The sequence below is a fragment of the Globicephala melas genome, chromosome 1 (assembly GCF_963455315.2).
Source record: "Globicephala melas chromosome 1, mGloMel1.2, whole genome shotgun sequence".
NCBI classification, from domain to species: Eukaryota; Metazoa; Chordata; class Mammalia; order Artiodactyla; family Delphinidae; genus Globicephala; species Globicephala melas.
Window position 1 is genome coordinate 80,620,071 of NC_083314.1, and position 16,135 is coordinate 80,636,205.

Below are 16,135 nucleotides of genomic sequence, written 5' to 3' on the forward strand. Positions count from 1 at the left end.
CTCTGTGTGAATGCAGTCTAAGAGGAGGATGTGGGAACAAGAACCACCTTGGGGACCATGAAGAGTAACCACGACAAAAGGAAGGGGGTGAGGATGGCAGCCGTGGAGACCCTCACTCTGCTTGAAAAAGAGCTCAGAAACCTGAGTTCTGCTGAATGACGATCACACAAGAGGAGAGGAGCAGAAAGTATACAGCACAGGAGTCACAAGAATGGCTTTGGAGGTCAGACAGCTCTAGGATGGAGGCATAGCTCAGCCTTGGGGCAAATCTATCAGAGCCTACTTACTCACCTATCAAGTAAGAATAATGGTACCTGCCCCACCTGCCTAGCTGGGCCATTTATAAGAAGTAAGTGAAGTAAGGTATATCAAAGCTCTTGAAGTCTGTGAAGCCCTGCACAGGAGACTGGTCCTTAGAGAGATACACATGGCCAGAAGGAGGCAAACTTGGGCCTCCCCTACCATTTCTTTGGTCAGGAATGCTGAGATGATGTTCCAGCTTTTCTGGAAGGCAGACATTGATGAAAAGGATTTCCTTCAGGTGCTGGCACAGGTTCTGGATCTCATCTACTGTAGCCATTCCCCCAGGACATGGAATGATGTAGAAGGTGGGAAATCCTTATCAGTAATGGGGTGGCTGGGGCCTCTCAGCAAGATCCCTGCCTTTCACCATTCTTCTGCCAATTCATCTTCTCATCAGGGAGCGCCAGGTAGCTTCCTTTAAGAGCCCTTAGGCTTTCAAACAAAGCGTGGCCCAGGGCCAAGCTCACTCCATACAGCCACCTCCTACACAAGGATCTGGGAAGTATAAGGGAGGTTGACACAAGGTGGGAAAACACTGAAGGCCTCTGAGTAGGTCTTGTCTAGCACTGGGAAAGGAGTGGCCCCCTCTTCAGTATGACTTTGTGGGTACTAGAAAGGTATTCCTCTCTCCTAAATACCTCTCCCATCTGATTTATGACTGAACATCTTTAAGAGATGGCAAAGACCTCCCTCTGCACCACAGGGTGAAATGGGAAGCAGGAGTGAAGATACCTTTGTAAGGGAGTGGACTGAGTAACAAAAGACACGTACTTATACCCATCTCTGGCAAAAAGACAAAACCTGATGTGGTTTATATCGCTATGAAAAACTCAGTTAACAGTGAGCAAATTAAGATAGTTTCATGCCTAGAAGAGAATATAAAACGTATTGTCCTCTAACAATCCAAACTTTTGTCCCCAAAGGAAAGTCATTCAAGTAGAGGAAAGGAGATGAAAGTTGAGGTCTTAGTGTGCACACACACACCAAGGAGTCTGTTAACCCAGGGGCTCTTACTCATGGAGGAGCTTCACTGGCTAGTTTGGGTTGGTTTTTTGGAAAGGGGCATGCTAGTGGCATTGCTGCTAGATTCAGCCATTTCTCTAGTAGATATGCTAGTTGTTGGTTTAGATTAGAATACTGCACTGAGACTAAACCCACAAACAAACAAAAATAACCCCACCAAATCTTGTGTTGCACAAAGAATGGGAACCCTGGCCATTTACCCAAGTGTTGCCAAGATCAGAGCCTTGGCCTTAGGGACACCACCGATATTCTAGTACTAAGATGGAACCTTATGGGGAGACGAGCCACCCGAGGGGAGATGGACACTGGTGCTTGAACTCAGGAACCATGATAAGTGGGCCCCAAATATGGGCAAGACTGCCAATATTCTTGGACAGCTAGAAAAGCCTAAGGGACACTGTTCCGGAACTATAAATAGCAAGAATAATTCAGAAAAGCTAAGATGCTTCATCTTAAAGAAGGAAGTTTATTAGACAGATTCCGTGCATGTGTTGAAAGGTGGCAGAGAGTTTGCCATGATCCCTTCACTCTCTGCACTCTGGTTTGCCTGGGGTTCCTCAGCTTGCATATGCCAGTGGGGGACAGAGGGACGGAGGTGAGGAGTGGACCAGGAACAATGCAAATGACCAGACTCACCAAGGAGTGAGTAAGTTTTTGTACTTAAACCTTGGACCCAGAACTGTGTTCAGCCTAATCACTTTTTCAAGGTTAGTTTTTAGGGACTGCCTGCAGAGATGATCTCAATCAGCGTAGACAGAGGTGGTGAGCATGTAAAAGCTACCGGAGCTTTATTATTTAGTCTTCTGGTTGTTGGGGGTTATTCTCTTTAATTGGGAGTACTCACTGGCTACATCCACAGCAGAGGTCGCCTCCTGCACATCACACACAAAGGCATTGCTGCTGGGAGGCTGGTGGGAGTCGTGGAGACTGGAATGAGTCAGATACCTTTCATCCAGTGAGTCCTCCAGGACTTCATTCACTTCTTCCTCCTGGAGCCCCCTGCTGAGCCTGGGTGGGGAATGGAGAGGAGGGAGGGTGGAGGGCAGGCGAGACAGGAGATTAAACTAAGGCAACCTGGAACCACAGCCTCCCAGCTGGTCCTGATCTGAAGCTCATGGAAGAGGCACCAGAAACCAAAGGGGCCATCCTCTCAGAGAGAGAAAGCATAACAATCCACTTCTGACTGGGGTTATAGTGTGCCTGGAGTTGGGGTAGGAGAGAGAGCAGCAAGTGTTCAGTGTACTGACTTCATAACGCGGATGAGGAAGTAGACTCAACGACTTCTCTAAAATACACTCTGACACATCGAACACACAGAGACCTGTAATATTGGCTTTAAAATGCTGTGGACAAATTTTATGTAATAGTATATGAAGGAGTCCATTGAATAATGGCTGCTGAGGCAATGTAACCTCCTAGGGCTCTTGCAGCTTTTAGACCTCTTTCTCTCTCTCTCTAAATGTTTGATATGATTGACTTTATTTTTCAAGATATTTCTGGCTATGAAACATCTGCCAACATATCTCAGGAAACTGTGCAGAAACCAGATAGGCATCTCACTTTAGCTTTTAACCATGCAGGTTTTTAGAAAATAGAAACCAGGGATCTCTGGCTGGTTTACCTTTAGGTCAGAATGACTCTAGTTAACTTAGCTTGAGGAATTACTAAGAAATGGTAACTAATACAAGAACTGCAAAGAGAACAGAAAACATGGATTAATAGGACGTATCATTGTATGATGAACGAATGAAATAGGTACAATCAGCAGTTTCTGGTTTCTCCTGGATCTGGGACCTTTGGTCTCTGGGTCTCTTGCTTCTGGAATCCTCTCTAGATTTCACCATTCCATTATCAGCCCTTTCATCATTCAGAGTTACCTGGGTGCCAGTGGCTCCTGTCCGTCTTCATCCTTCCTATCATGATGATTTCCTGTGAACCAAAAATAGAGACGGCTAGTAGGAAATTGAGCAGGTCCCATTTCATGCCTTACAAATACAAGGGCCTATCTGACAGAGCCATAATACCCTACATGTTTGTTTTTTGTTGTTTGTTTTTGGGGGGGTTTACTTTATTTATTTTTTTAGAATTTTATTTATTTTTTTATATCTACATGTTTGTTCATAACGCTCTGAAAGAATTATTCCAGGAGGGCTCAGGTCGTGTCTTTAGAGGAGTAGCCTGGCAGGCTTTCCTGAGCAACAATGAACACTGTTGCTGGTGTGGTGAATCGTCCCCATGATGCGTCCTGTTCCCCAGCACACAGGACACTTGCCCGGCTGTATTCTGTGCTTCTTCAGCTGTAACCTTCATTTCCCCCACCAACTTGGTTGAGGCACCATGGTTGTGAGTCCCATTATTCCTCTCACACAGATCCTGCAGCAGCCACTGAGGAGTAAATACTTTAGGAGAAACCACCTGTTTCTAAGCAACTGACTGGACCAGGGGACCTCTGCATGCACAGAACCACAGGCCTGTGCTGTCTCCCTCTCTACCCCTGACCTCACTGGGCGGCCCTGAAGGAGCAGTGTACCCTCCAGGAAGTGTGAGGAATACACCTCATGTTCCTCAAAGTTCCCTGACGGTCGTTGCTGAGGTGTATCTTGCAATCATAATAAGAACCACAAGGGTTGGTCCAGCCATAACACTGGCTCCAAAACGGGAAATGTCTGTGGGGGCTTGCCTCGGGCCCAGGGGAGGACCCCCAGCTTTATCTAGCTGACAGCCTCACTATCCTTTGGCTGAGACTGGCACAAAACAGCAGGGCACCTGGCTAAAAAGTCACACTTAGAGTCGTGGAGGCACGGAGTCTTATGTGAAGCTAGGGCCTTGGGAGGAGCTAAGGGTCCTCAGACACCTGTAAGCCAACTTACCAGTGGTGAGTTTGCTGGCAAGTCTCTCTGCCAGCTGGCTTCCTTGGGCCAGTAGCTCACAGAATCTCTGTCTCTGGTAGTAGGTAACGTCAGTGCTCCTGAGGAGACTCTCAAAAGACTTGACTGTGTCCTTTGCATGCTGCATGAAAAAATAACAGACACCTTTCCCTTCCTGTAGCTTCTGTCGTAAGTGGGTCAGTTCTCGGGCCTGAGCCTGAATTAGGGGATCATATCTCCTAGAGTGGGAAAGAAAAGTAAAAGTGAAAGTCATGAATGATAAGTTATGGGAATTTCAGCAGAGATATCTCTTAGATTACTCGTAAGAAATTCCCCATGTTGAATTCTTGCACAGGTTGTGTCCCTTGCCTGTGACAGAGGGAATGAGTAAAATAACATTGGGTTTGTCTCTTTCTTTTTTATTAATTTTGCTTTAAAAAGAAGCCCTTTCAGTTCCTCACTTCAGTCCACATCCATTTCAAAGTCATATGCAACATCAAGCATTATGCAGAAAGTGTGTGTGGGCGGAAGTCAGGTACAGAAGTATTGGACAGGTACATCTGATACTAATTGAAAGGATGCAAAGAAAAATCAGTGAGAGGGTCAAGATGAAGAGCATTCCTTTGAATGACAAGAAGATAAGCCGTAATTAGTAAGGAGGCACTTAAGAGTAACAATTAAAATTCTGAGTAACAATTGCATTACTCTATGTGGGATTTCACAGTTTTCTAATTATTGCACAAATATTTCTCATAGATTCCAATCTAGAATGTGAGCTCTGTGAGGCTGGAGACAGGGCCGTATTACCCAACTTAACAGTACACAGTAGCGTATATACACCCAAGTAGGCAATCAGTTAATACTTAGAACCACGTAATCCTAATGCTAGACTAGACATTGTCATCTACCCCATCTGATGCCTGAATCTCCTCACCACTAAGTGATCTTCTACAGATTGTCTTTCAAACTCTATTCCTTAGAGTTCCTATAAAGTGTCAGAGGAGGTAAAGGCAGAGACCAGGGAGAAACAGGGCTCCAGACCTAGGCCTCCTTCAATCAAATATCTCTGCTTTAGTGGGTCTTACACAATTGAGCTTCTCAGATTTCATTTTAACCAAGGTTAAAAGACGTCTTAAATGCCACAATCTACCCTATGTTTGAAACTCTCTAAGGATGGGCAATGCTGGTCCTTGCAAATTAATAATTCATTTTGTAGGCAACAGCTGCTCAATTATCTATCTACTCAATGCCCCTCCCAGTTAACACTCCACATTGTCTGATACTTAGAAAAAAAATATCAAAGTTGGGGAGGAGAAACATTATTATCATGAAAGGTACTTCGGAAAACTGGAAATTAGGAGTGTCTTCTTGCCAGCCATGGCCAAGCCCCGGGCCTGTCAAGAGCAGAGGTCCTCGCAGTCCCCAGGCTGCCACCCCCCAGGGGCCTAGTCTTACAGAGGCCCAGCCCTGAGGCTGCATAACCTGGGGCAGCCACCATCAAGAAGCCCCTCTCAGGGGTCAGGACTCCTTTGCCAGCATGGATTCCTTAAGTCGGGACTACATAACTAATAAAAACCAAATCTAGGGCTTCCCTGGTGGCGCAGTGGTTGTGAGTCCTCCTGCCGATGCAGGGGACACGGGTTCATGACCCGGTCTGGGAGGATCCCACGTGCCGCAGAGCAGCTGGGCCCGTGAGCCATGGCCGCTGAGCCTGCGCGTCCGGAGCCTGTGCTCTGCAACGGGATAGCCCACAACAGTGAGAGGCCCGCATACCGCAAAAATTAATTAATTAATTAATTAATTTAAAAAATACCAAATCTAATATTAAAAAAAGATGACAATCACCACACTTATAAAAAGTAAGAACAAGTATAATAATTACAGCAAATATTTGTTGAGAGCTTCACATGTGTGAGAGAGGGTTCTAACCACTGGTAATCATGCATTTAATCTTCATAACTCTCTGAGGTAGACACTGTTCGTATTTCCATTTTACAGATGAGGTAGCTGAGGTAACTGAGATGCTGGAAAGTTAAGTACATTTGCCCAAGGTCACACAGCTAGAAGCCACATTGCTAGTATTCCAACCCAGGCATGTGTCTCCATTTGATTCATACAGTATTTGAGGGAGAATCCAGAGGCCTAACTAGTCCACCATCCAGTCCCCACAGCCCCGCAGGCTGTCTTTGTCTAGTTCTGGGCCTGCCGTGTACATTTCTGCCCTTCTCCTTGCACAGATTTGCTCTTTATTCTATCAGCCTGGGCTTCCCCACTTCACACACTTTCCCACACAGCTTCCTCCTTACCCAAGCCTTGCAGCCGGTCTCATCTTCTCTGCCAGCTCCCCCTCCTCAAACAGCACTTCCTCCTCCAGCACAGATTCAATGAGGTCTTTGTACTCTTCACACTCTGGGGAAACAGAGACGCTGCCTCAGGGGAAAGCTGGACAGGCTGCTGGGTCACTGCCTTCAAGGGAGGAGGCAGGGTCCATCCCGGGGACTGATGTAACCTCGGTAGCAGGCTCTACGCAGGGATTTCCACATCTGATTCCTCAGCCTCCCCATGTTAGAGCTGAGGAAAGAGAAGCTCACAGGCAGGTATAATAACTTTCTCAAGATGATTCAACTGGAATGAAGCAAAGTCAGAATTCACATACCCTGAGTTCTGACTCCAAAGCTTTACCAAGCCTTGCAGCCGCTTAAGTAGAATATTAACCTGGGGCATGGAGTAGGAATTGCCCGTGTTTGGGGGAAGGCTCCAAGGACTGTAGGGCTGACAGTTGTCCCACACTGAGAGTTTCCGTAATCCCTCAATATTTCAAAGATTTAAAAAATTTTTTATTTATTCATTTATTTTTGGCTGTGTTGGGTCTTCGTCACTGTGTGCGGGGTTTCTCTAGTTGTAGTGAGCGGGGGCTACGCTTCATTGCGCGGGCTTCTCATTGCGGTGGCTTCTCTCATTGCGGAGCATGGGCTCTAGGCCGGCGGGCTCAGTAGTTGTGACACACGGGCTTAGTTGCTCCGCAGCATGTGGGATCTTCCTGGACGAGCGCTCGAACCTGTTCTTAACCACTGTGCCACCAGGGAAGTCCCTCAAAGATTTTAAAGTTTATCTGGAGACAAACTCTGTAAAAATGTGTATGAAGGGGAAAAGTCTGAAAGACACATGCTCAAAAGCTAACGGTGCTGTGTGTTAGTCTGGAGGCAGAACTAATACACAGTGTTTGCCGAGGCCTTGTTCTAGTAGATTTTAGAGAATTATCATCCTGTAATCATCACCACTACCTGAGGAGGTAGACACTAGTCCTATTACCATTACAGATGTGGAAATTGAGGCAGAGAGAAGATAAACAACTTGGGTTTAAATCCAGGAAGTCTGGTGCCAGGGTACATGCTCTTAATCACTGCACTGTGTTACCTTTACACGAAGATGTTGGACGATATCTTTCTTCTTCTGCAGTTTCAAAAAAAGCTGTGTTATTATTATAATAACTGATACTAAAAAACCTAACATTCAAGGCTTCCCTGGTGGCGCAGTGGTTGAGAGTCCGCCTGCCGATGCAGGGGACACGGGTTCGTGCCCGGTCCAGGAAGATCCCACAAGCCGTGGAGCGACTAGGCCCATGAGGCATGGCCGCTGAGCCTGCGCGTCTGGAGCCTGTGCTCCGCAACGGGAGAGGCCACAACAGTGAGAGGCCCGCGTACCCAAAAAGCAACAACAACAACAACAAAACTAACATTTCCACACTCCAAAGCTTGCCTTTTCACTTCGTTGACAAGTAGGCTTTAATTTCTACTTTTCGGCCCATGTCAGTAAGTTGGATAGCAAATTTTATCCCCCATTGGTTTATTGAAGAATAATGGTAGAAATTTGAAAGCAAACTCAATTTCAGGGTCAGTAAGAATCCTCCCCTTATATCCCTGTCCCTCTCGTGCCCTCGCTCCCCTGTTCCTCAGTCACTACAGCTCCATCCTCCACTCTCTGTTACTGATGTTCTCATCTCCAGATATCTGTGGTTCACTTGGGAACAGAGAGCTTTAAACTCCTTTAAGATAGGTGGGGTCTCCTATCACTTCTTTCTCCCTGAGTGCAGCTAGAACTGTGCTTTGCAAATGGGTGCTCATAAAAGTTTGAATTAAATCCTGACATGTTTAAGCCAACAAGGATCTGACATGTATTCCTGGCAGAGAAAAGAAAGTTTAGTGCCTGAACCGAGATCTCAGCCTCTATTCCTCCATACACTCCCACTGCAAACTTTACTCCTTTGTGCCTCAGTGTTTCCATCCTCTGCAAAATGAGGGTAAACTACCCACTTCCACCATTCTAGGAGTATAGTAAGGATGAGATTTATTTTATTTGATTGGATGAAGAGGAGAAAAGAAGGTCTGGAGGGTGTTTAGGTGCTTAGAGGGAAGATGGACAATCATGTATCACTTTGGTGACTGTGAACCCATAGGACTTACTGTATTTCTGCAGCTGTTTGGCCAGGGAGTAGGCAGTAGCTTGGGACATGAGGAATTTCTCTGTGAGGTCTTGAAAGTCCTGTTTGCTTTTTTCCAGCTGGGAGCGCAGGTACTGGTTGGTTTCCAGGATGCTCATTTCACTTCTCTGACCAGAGAAAGTGGTGAGAGATACTGCCATGCTGAAGCTTATGGTGGAAGAAGTAGAGCCAAAACCTGGGGAGAAGAAACCCAAACAAATAATAAATTAAAAACAAGTGATGGATTCTGGTGATGGCCGCACTGCCTGGTAAATTACTAAAATCACTGAAGCATACAATTATATTGGGTGAGTTTTATAGTATGTAAATTATACCTCAATAAGGTTTCATAAAGTGAAAAAATGTATTTAAACAGGTATAAAGAATGCAGATGTAATTCATTACTTAGTTCAGGCCAGACTTTGTCAGCATTCCACAACCGAGAATCCTTAACCACAAAAATAAGGCACAAGATGCCAAAGCTCAGAGGTCAGGCTCTGACAAGAGTGCCCGAGGGAGGACCCAGTGTGCAGGTAACCAAGCGGCGTCACAGTAACAGAAATGGAAGGTGGCGCTGTCATGGAACCTTGGGAGCCCCTGTCTTCTAGTTGCCTAGGCCACACTGAGACTCAAGGACACCGGGTCTGTTCTGAAGGTCACCCCTGATGCGGACACCCGCTCAGCAGCTACTCTCAGTATCTTGTACTGAAACCACAGGTCTGTCTCTTTCAAAAATTTAATACTATTTTGTACTGTTTATTCTTGCAAGCATAGAAAACACCAAGGAATCGAGATTTTCCCAAATTCTTTCATTGTCTTAAGGACTGTCATGAAGACACTTTTCTTACAGAAAAATTGAAAACTTTTAGTTATATTAAGGGGGTAAATACACAGTCGAAATTATATTATTATTTTTAAAGGAATAAAAATGAAGTATTAGCCTAACTATCAAGGAAAGGAACAAAAATGTGCAACTTCAAAGAAAGCAGAGAAAAGAAAATAATAAAGCAAAAAATTTTTAAATGCTGAATCGAATGGTTGCAAAATGTTGTGAATATACTAAAAATCACTTAACTACATACTGTAAAATGGTGACTTTTTGGTATATGTAAATTATATCTGAAAGCTCTAATAAAAAGAAGGAGTCAGTAAAGAGAAAAGCAGTAGAATGAAATACACTTTAAAATCTGGTTCTTTTGAGAAAAAAATAATGAAATACAGTAAAATTGGCAACGTTCTGGAAAATTTAATCAAAGAAAAAGGAGAGAAAAAGAAACTTTAAAAAGAGAAAAGGGATAAAATAAATATGAAAAAAATTTAAATTATAAATGAATACTACCTGTCAACCCTTACACAAATTTTAAAATTTCAAAAAAAGAAAAAGAAAAATTGAAAACTTTTAGATAGTCTTGGTGCTCTTCTTTGATTCTCTAGTTTTCTCCACACCATTTTAATATTGTGGGAAAAAATCCTGAGTATAATACTGTGCTCCGTGTGTGCATAATTAATTTATAAGGATTACCAGCCAGATTGTGTCTTATTTACCTTCTTGCTGGAGACCAATGTTATGGTGGCTTCTTTTCACTCACTAGGGAAGCATGGAGGCTTCTCATTAAACTTGAAATCAGGTTTGACCTCCCTGCCTCCAGTCCCGCCCTCCTCTTCTCCTGTAGGTTGCTTTGTGTTTTAATCTGTATATAAGATGTCGTGCTTGTCACTTGTAAATGTCGTCCTAGCGCCACAGGGTTTCTTTCCAACTTGTCAAAGTCACTGAAATACTTTTATGTTTCTTTGAAAACATGCAGTGGCCACCTAATTTGGGATGACTTGGAAATGAATGCTGTTCCTTATGCCCAGAGCAGTTTTCATAGAACTCTGACTGATACTTTGTGTTGACCCAAAGCTATTGACCTGTGGTTGTATTCTCAGCCAGAGCACAGTAAACATCAAGATCATGGGTCTATGGTTGTTGGTGGTGACCACAGCACTCCTGAGCAGTGGGATCTAGTGACATAGAAGCTGAGGTTTTAAAGAGGGGCACAGACAGGCAGGACAGAAAGTGATCTCCTGACCTCTGCTTACTTCCTAGGTATCAATTCGTCCCTGGTTTTGTGAGCCTGAGACTAGGGCAACTCCCCTGAAATATCTCTTCTCGTCAGCTGCCTAGCTTTTCCAGGCTGATGGCCTACACATGTGGGACCACAGCCACCTCTATAAGTTCTACTGAACATTCATGACAAAGTGAAGGAAGGAGGACAGACTACCCAACCCGCTCGCCACCCTGCTTCTAGCCTGTAGTGTTGGTGTGTGAGATGTCCCAAATTGTATATGACTTCAATCCCTGTAAATGTATTTTAGCTTATTTTATGTCTTAGTGTCTAGTCTCCTGGAGAATGTTCTCAGTGCACTTGAGAGAAATTCTATTCTGCTCTTGTTGGGTGAAGTGTCTATAGGTGTCTGTTGGGTCATATTATTTAAATCTTCTGTCTCCTTCTGCTCTTCTGCCTGGTTGTTCTATCCACTGCTGAAAGTGTGGTATTGAAGTCTCCAATAATTATTGTTGAATTGTCTGTTTCTCCCTTTGATTCCGTCAGTTTCTTCTTCATGTGTTTTGGGACTCTGTTAGATGCATTGTGTTTAAAACTATTACATCATCCTGATGGATTAACCCTTTTATTGTTATAAAATATCCCTCTTTATCTCTGGTGACATTTTATTGTTGTAAAGTCTCCTATCTATTTTGTCTGGTGTTAGTATAGCCACTCCAGCTTCTTTATGGCTATTATTTGCAGAATTATATTACATTACATGGCAAAAGGCACTTTGCAGAGGTAATACAGTTGACCTTAAAATGGGGAGATTATCCAGGTGGACTGATCTAATCACAGGAACCCTTTAAATCTGGGTCAAGAGGTCAGAACTAGGGAGTTGGAGAGAGTCCAAGCTTGTGAGGGATTCAGTGAGGCTTTGCTGGCTTTGAAGGTTGGGGGAGCCACAGGCAAAGAAACAAATTCCTCAGTCCTACAGCTTCATAATTACTGCTACCTACATACATTCACTGACAACTTTAAAAATGCATTTAGAATGCGTGCTGTACAGATTCAGACGGATTCCCACTGCCTCTGACCACCCTTGTCTTCTTTCAGGTTACTGCATCTGTCGAAATTCGGGGACACAACTGCCAGGGCTTTGTTCAGCCTCTTCTCTTCTCTCACGTGTGTATGGCTCTCTGGAGCCAATGACACTGTTGAGGGCGGGGTGCTGAGCACAGGCTCCTGGTGTGCTTGGAAGCCACAGGCTCCTGATACATCTAGACTCTGAACACCACTCACCTGGAAAGCCCAGTACCCTCCTCTAGCTTCCTGTCAGCAATAAATAGATTAGTACATTCAAGCCTTGCCCTTCTGTGCACCCCTGAGGCCATGGCCTCTAACATCTCAGCCACTTTTGGATGGATATGTCCCACCCCAGGGCTACTCTCCTTCCTGGAGGTTCACTTCCTTCATCCCTACAGCACATTGAGAAGCTACTGGTGACCAGCCCAAGGGCCAGCTTGCAAATCAGGGTTAAACAGTGACCTGAGGATGCTTTGTCTAGATCAGCCAGAGGTGTAGGTGAATATGCCAAGGAGATTAGTTCCAAATGTTCTACACTACAGAAACACCCCAGAACCGACTTCCCATGGAATAGACAACCTGGAGCAGCGGTTGTTTCACCTCAGGCCAAGCACTAATCCCTCCAGGATCACAACCTGGCCCCCAAGGCTGCCAAGCTACTGTTTAGACAAACTCTTGAATATCTTTTATTCCAAAATCACGGCTGGGTTCTCCACAGTTTCTTCAGTTGACAGCATCATTGCTCCTGGCTGCTAGGTCTCTGCATGGAACAGACTTACCTGTGCAATAAACAGTCCAGCAGAGGTAGTAAAAAGGGTGACTCTTCTAATCTTGCATGCACAATGAAGATTCCCACACATGCTCTGCAGAGGCAGAAAATAAACTGTGGCAGAGTGAATGGCAAACACATACCTTGGCCAGGAGTCAACACTGGGTACTGCACATGAAACCGCAGATACTGCCATTGAACTACGGATGTTCTAAATTCAAGGTTGGGTGCAAGCTCATAACACTCCCAATAGTTCACGTTCTGCAACCACCATATCTGGACTTGGGGACACCACAGCTCCCAACTACACTGAGAGCCCCTGTGGTTTGGGAGCGTGGTGTGGAAAGAACCAACTGGACCAGAACTCCAACTAGGATCCTGTTCCTCCTCAAGGCTACAAGTTCCCACCTGGGGTCTGGAATCCAAAGCTGTGCCTGTACAAAGGTCAGGGTGCTCCAATGACACCTCTGAGACTTGACTACTAAGAATTCCCCAAGCCTAAATTCCATAACGTTCCTCTAGAGAGTTTCCCTAGAGGGATCTTCAGGGGCCTCCATCCCAGCTGCCAGAGAACTGAGTTGAATGAATTCAGAAGTCAGAAGTTCAGGCACATCAGAGGACTGCTGTTGGTCAGTTACTCCTTTGATTAGTGTGGTCCAGATGCTTTCAGGACCTTGGCTGATAGCTGAAAAGCAAACATTCGAGTGGTGCAAACCTTTGGAATTTTGTCTTCCAAAAAAGGAGGCGGGGGAAGGGAGGCTCCCAGAGTGAGACCCAGGATCTCCAGTATCATAAAGGACGACGGATGTGGGAACGGGGACGGCCTGGGTGGAAAGTCTTTCTAGAAAGGCCCCAGGGCTCTGAACGAAACTCCGGGTCTTTCCCCTAAAACCTGCGACAATTGCAGCTTTCCCGCCTTAGTTGATGACCCGTATGCTCAGGCCAAACACACATCTCTTTTACGCCGGTCTTTCTCTCACACCACACTTCCAATTTGTCAGAAAATCGTATTTTTTCTTTGATTAATTGAGCACTTTGATCCACACATATTTTTCTTGGTCTGATTTTGGTCCTCGACTCTCCTGAGAAAGGCGTGGAGATCGATTCAACTCGCGACGCTCGGTCAGCCCAGGGTTCAGGGTTTGAGACCTTTAACCTCGGGAGTGTGGGGCCGGGCCGCGCTTGAGACTTTTCTTGGCTCCGCCGGTCCAAATCGGCCTCTTCCGGGCCTGTCCTCGAGGGCCGGGGGCAGGGCCGGGCCGCCTCCGCGGGGCCCCTCTCGCCGGGTCGGGAGCTCCGCACCTGGCGTGGCGTCGGAGGAGAAGCTTCGGGCGGCGTGGGTTCATTGGCCAGCGGCCCGCGAGACGCAGGGGCGCGGTGCGCGCGGGCGCACACGGCGACTTTGTGGTTCTCGGGCACCCGCTGCCCTTCCGGCTCCTCTCGTTCTCCTTCGCGGGCAGTAAGTAACCTCCGGGCAGGAAGACACAGGTAGTAGAAGGGCAGCCTCTCCTTTAAGTCCTGTCCACTCAGGACCCAAAAACGGTCTTGAAGAGACAGAGGGAGAGGTGGAAACAGATTAAGGGAAAAGAAGAAATCCTATGCGAATTCCTCATCTAAAGGCACCCTGAAGATGAGGTCGTCGTCCGCAGGGACCGGGTCGTGCCGGCGCTGGTGAAGGTGAGTCGAGTTCCCCTGAGCAGTTGGCGCCAATGCAGACAACCTTGGCCAGGCGGCCAACGAATAAGCAGCCCCACCGCCTCCCCAGATGGGCAGCACTTGATGGCAACCCAGATGGGTTGTTATGTGGACTTAATAAGTTCTTGCACAGTAAAGCCCCGAGGAACAGTGCTGGTCACACAGTGAAGCTCCGAGAAATCTGGTATTATTTCCACTTCTAACTGTACCACTGCTGACTTGCAACATTTCCCAGATAAATTAGTGTTTAATGGTTTAACTGATCTCTTCTGCCCCATATTAGTGACCTGAATCTGGAAAAGTGTTTGGTTTTGATGTTGATCTAAGTGGTGATCTAACTGCAATGGGGGACTGGATCCAACTTCATCAGTTTCTTGGACCTTGGACAGGCATGATGATTGTTCAGCTCACGGTAGACAATATTTTGCACATGCTTCCGGCAAGAAATTTCAATATACAGTCAGTCAAGTATTATAAGAAAAGTCCAAGTGTGTACCAGTGACCCAGTCTTTTTGGTTGCTTTTGTTTGTTTGTTTTGTTTGTAAGAAATAAAGGAGGGAAATATAATTTATCTGGAAGTTGTAGAAGATTTCCTCTCTCGGTTATAGTGCAGTGCTTGTAGCAAAGCAGCACTGACCCTGAAAACAACCAAATAAAGGCTGGCTTAAAGAAATTCTGTTTGAGGTCGTTGGAGAAATACCTTTGCACCTAGGACCCCCAGGATCAGCGAGAGAGAGAGAGAGAGAGAGAGAGAGAGAGAGAGAGAGAGAGAGAGAGAGAGAAAGAAGCTTATTGGAATGAAACTGATTCTCTACCTTTTCCTCTTAGCGCATTTGCCAGTTCTCAGCAAGGCACAAGCGACTGGGAAGCTGGGGACAGGGCAGCTGCTGAGGGTCAGGGACAACAGCAACACTCTAAGTAGTGTCAGAAATCTGGCAATCAAATAAAAGGAGGAGGAGGAGGGCAAGGAAGAAAGGAGGGGTGGAGGAGGGGAGGGGAGGGGGAAAGGGAGGAGGAGAAGATGGGGCAGGAAGAAGGGAAGGGAGATGAGAAGAAGAAGAAGAAAGAAAGTAATGTGGGCTGTCCACGTATTCAGACTTAAGGAGCCAATATCCTGGAGTGGCTTGATGAGTGTGTTGGATGCTTTCTTCAGGATTTCCCCTTAAGACATTTGCAAATTAAGCCATGCGCATGTATGACGCTATGAGGGCAAGCAGAGTGTGGCTGAAAGAGAGTGGAATTTCCACCAGTATCGTGGTACGAAGGAGATAAAAATGGAAGTTCAGAATTCCTCAAGGGGCAGGACCCAAGGAAACACCTCAGGGTCTCAGGTGGGAGCCCTAGCCGTCTAGAGCATGGCACTGTGAGAAAACTAGCCCTGGGCTGGGACTTCCCTGCAAATCAGCTCAGTCAAGGACTGGATTGAGGTGATCTTCCCCTCTGCTGCCTGCTGGGGGAGAGGGTGCACAATCTTCAGAGAAAGATAACATCATGACTCTATCATTTTTCACACAACAGGTTCATCCTTCAGTCACAATATTCTAGGATTATAAAGGAACAGAAGCAAGGAAAGGTGGAAGATGACTCAACAGATGATTGAGATATTGAAGTGAACAGGTAGGAACCTAAAGTGATATGTTTTAACTGTTCAGAAAATAGATGACAGGATCAGTCTTTTTCACCAACGGTAGAGAATCTTTTTTTTTTTTTTGCGGTACGCGGGCCTCTCACTACTGTGGCCTCTCCCGTTGCGGAGCTCAGGCTCCGGACGCGCAGGCTCAGCGGCCATGGCTCATGGGCCTAGCCGCTCCGCGGCATGTGGGATCTTCCCGGACCGGGGCATGAACCCATATCGCCTGCATCAGCAGGCGGACTCGCAACC

The 16,135-nt window shown here is 46.0% G+C and overlaps 1 protein-coding gene across 1 annotated transcript; it reads right to left on the reverse strand.

Moving 5' to 3' along the window:
- Positions 1-2,385: 2,385 nt before the first annotated feature.
- On the reverse strand, positions 2,386-8,834 carry LOC115846988 (neuroblastoma breakpoint family member 6-like protein). Its single transcript, XM_070046471.1, has 5 exons — positions 8,657-8,834; positions 6,500-6,602; positions 4,197-4,432; positions 3,204-3,255; positions 2,386-2,431 (listed from the first exon to the last, which is right to left on the reverse strand). The coding sequence occupies exons 1-5, from the start codon at positions 8,832-8,834 to the stop codon at positions 2,386-2,388; spliced, it is 615 nt and encodes a 204-aa protein (XP_069902572.1).
- Between the last annotated feature and the right edge of the window lie 7,301 nt (positions 8,835-16,135).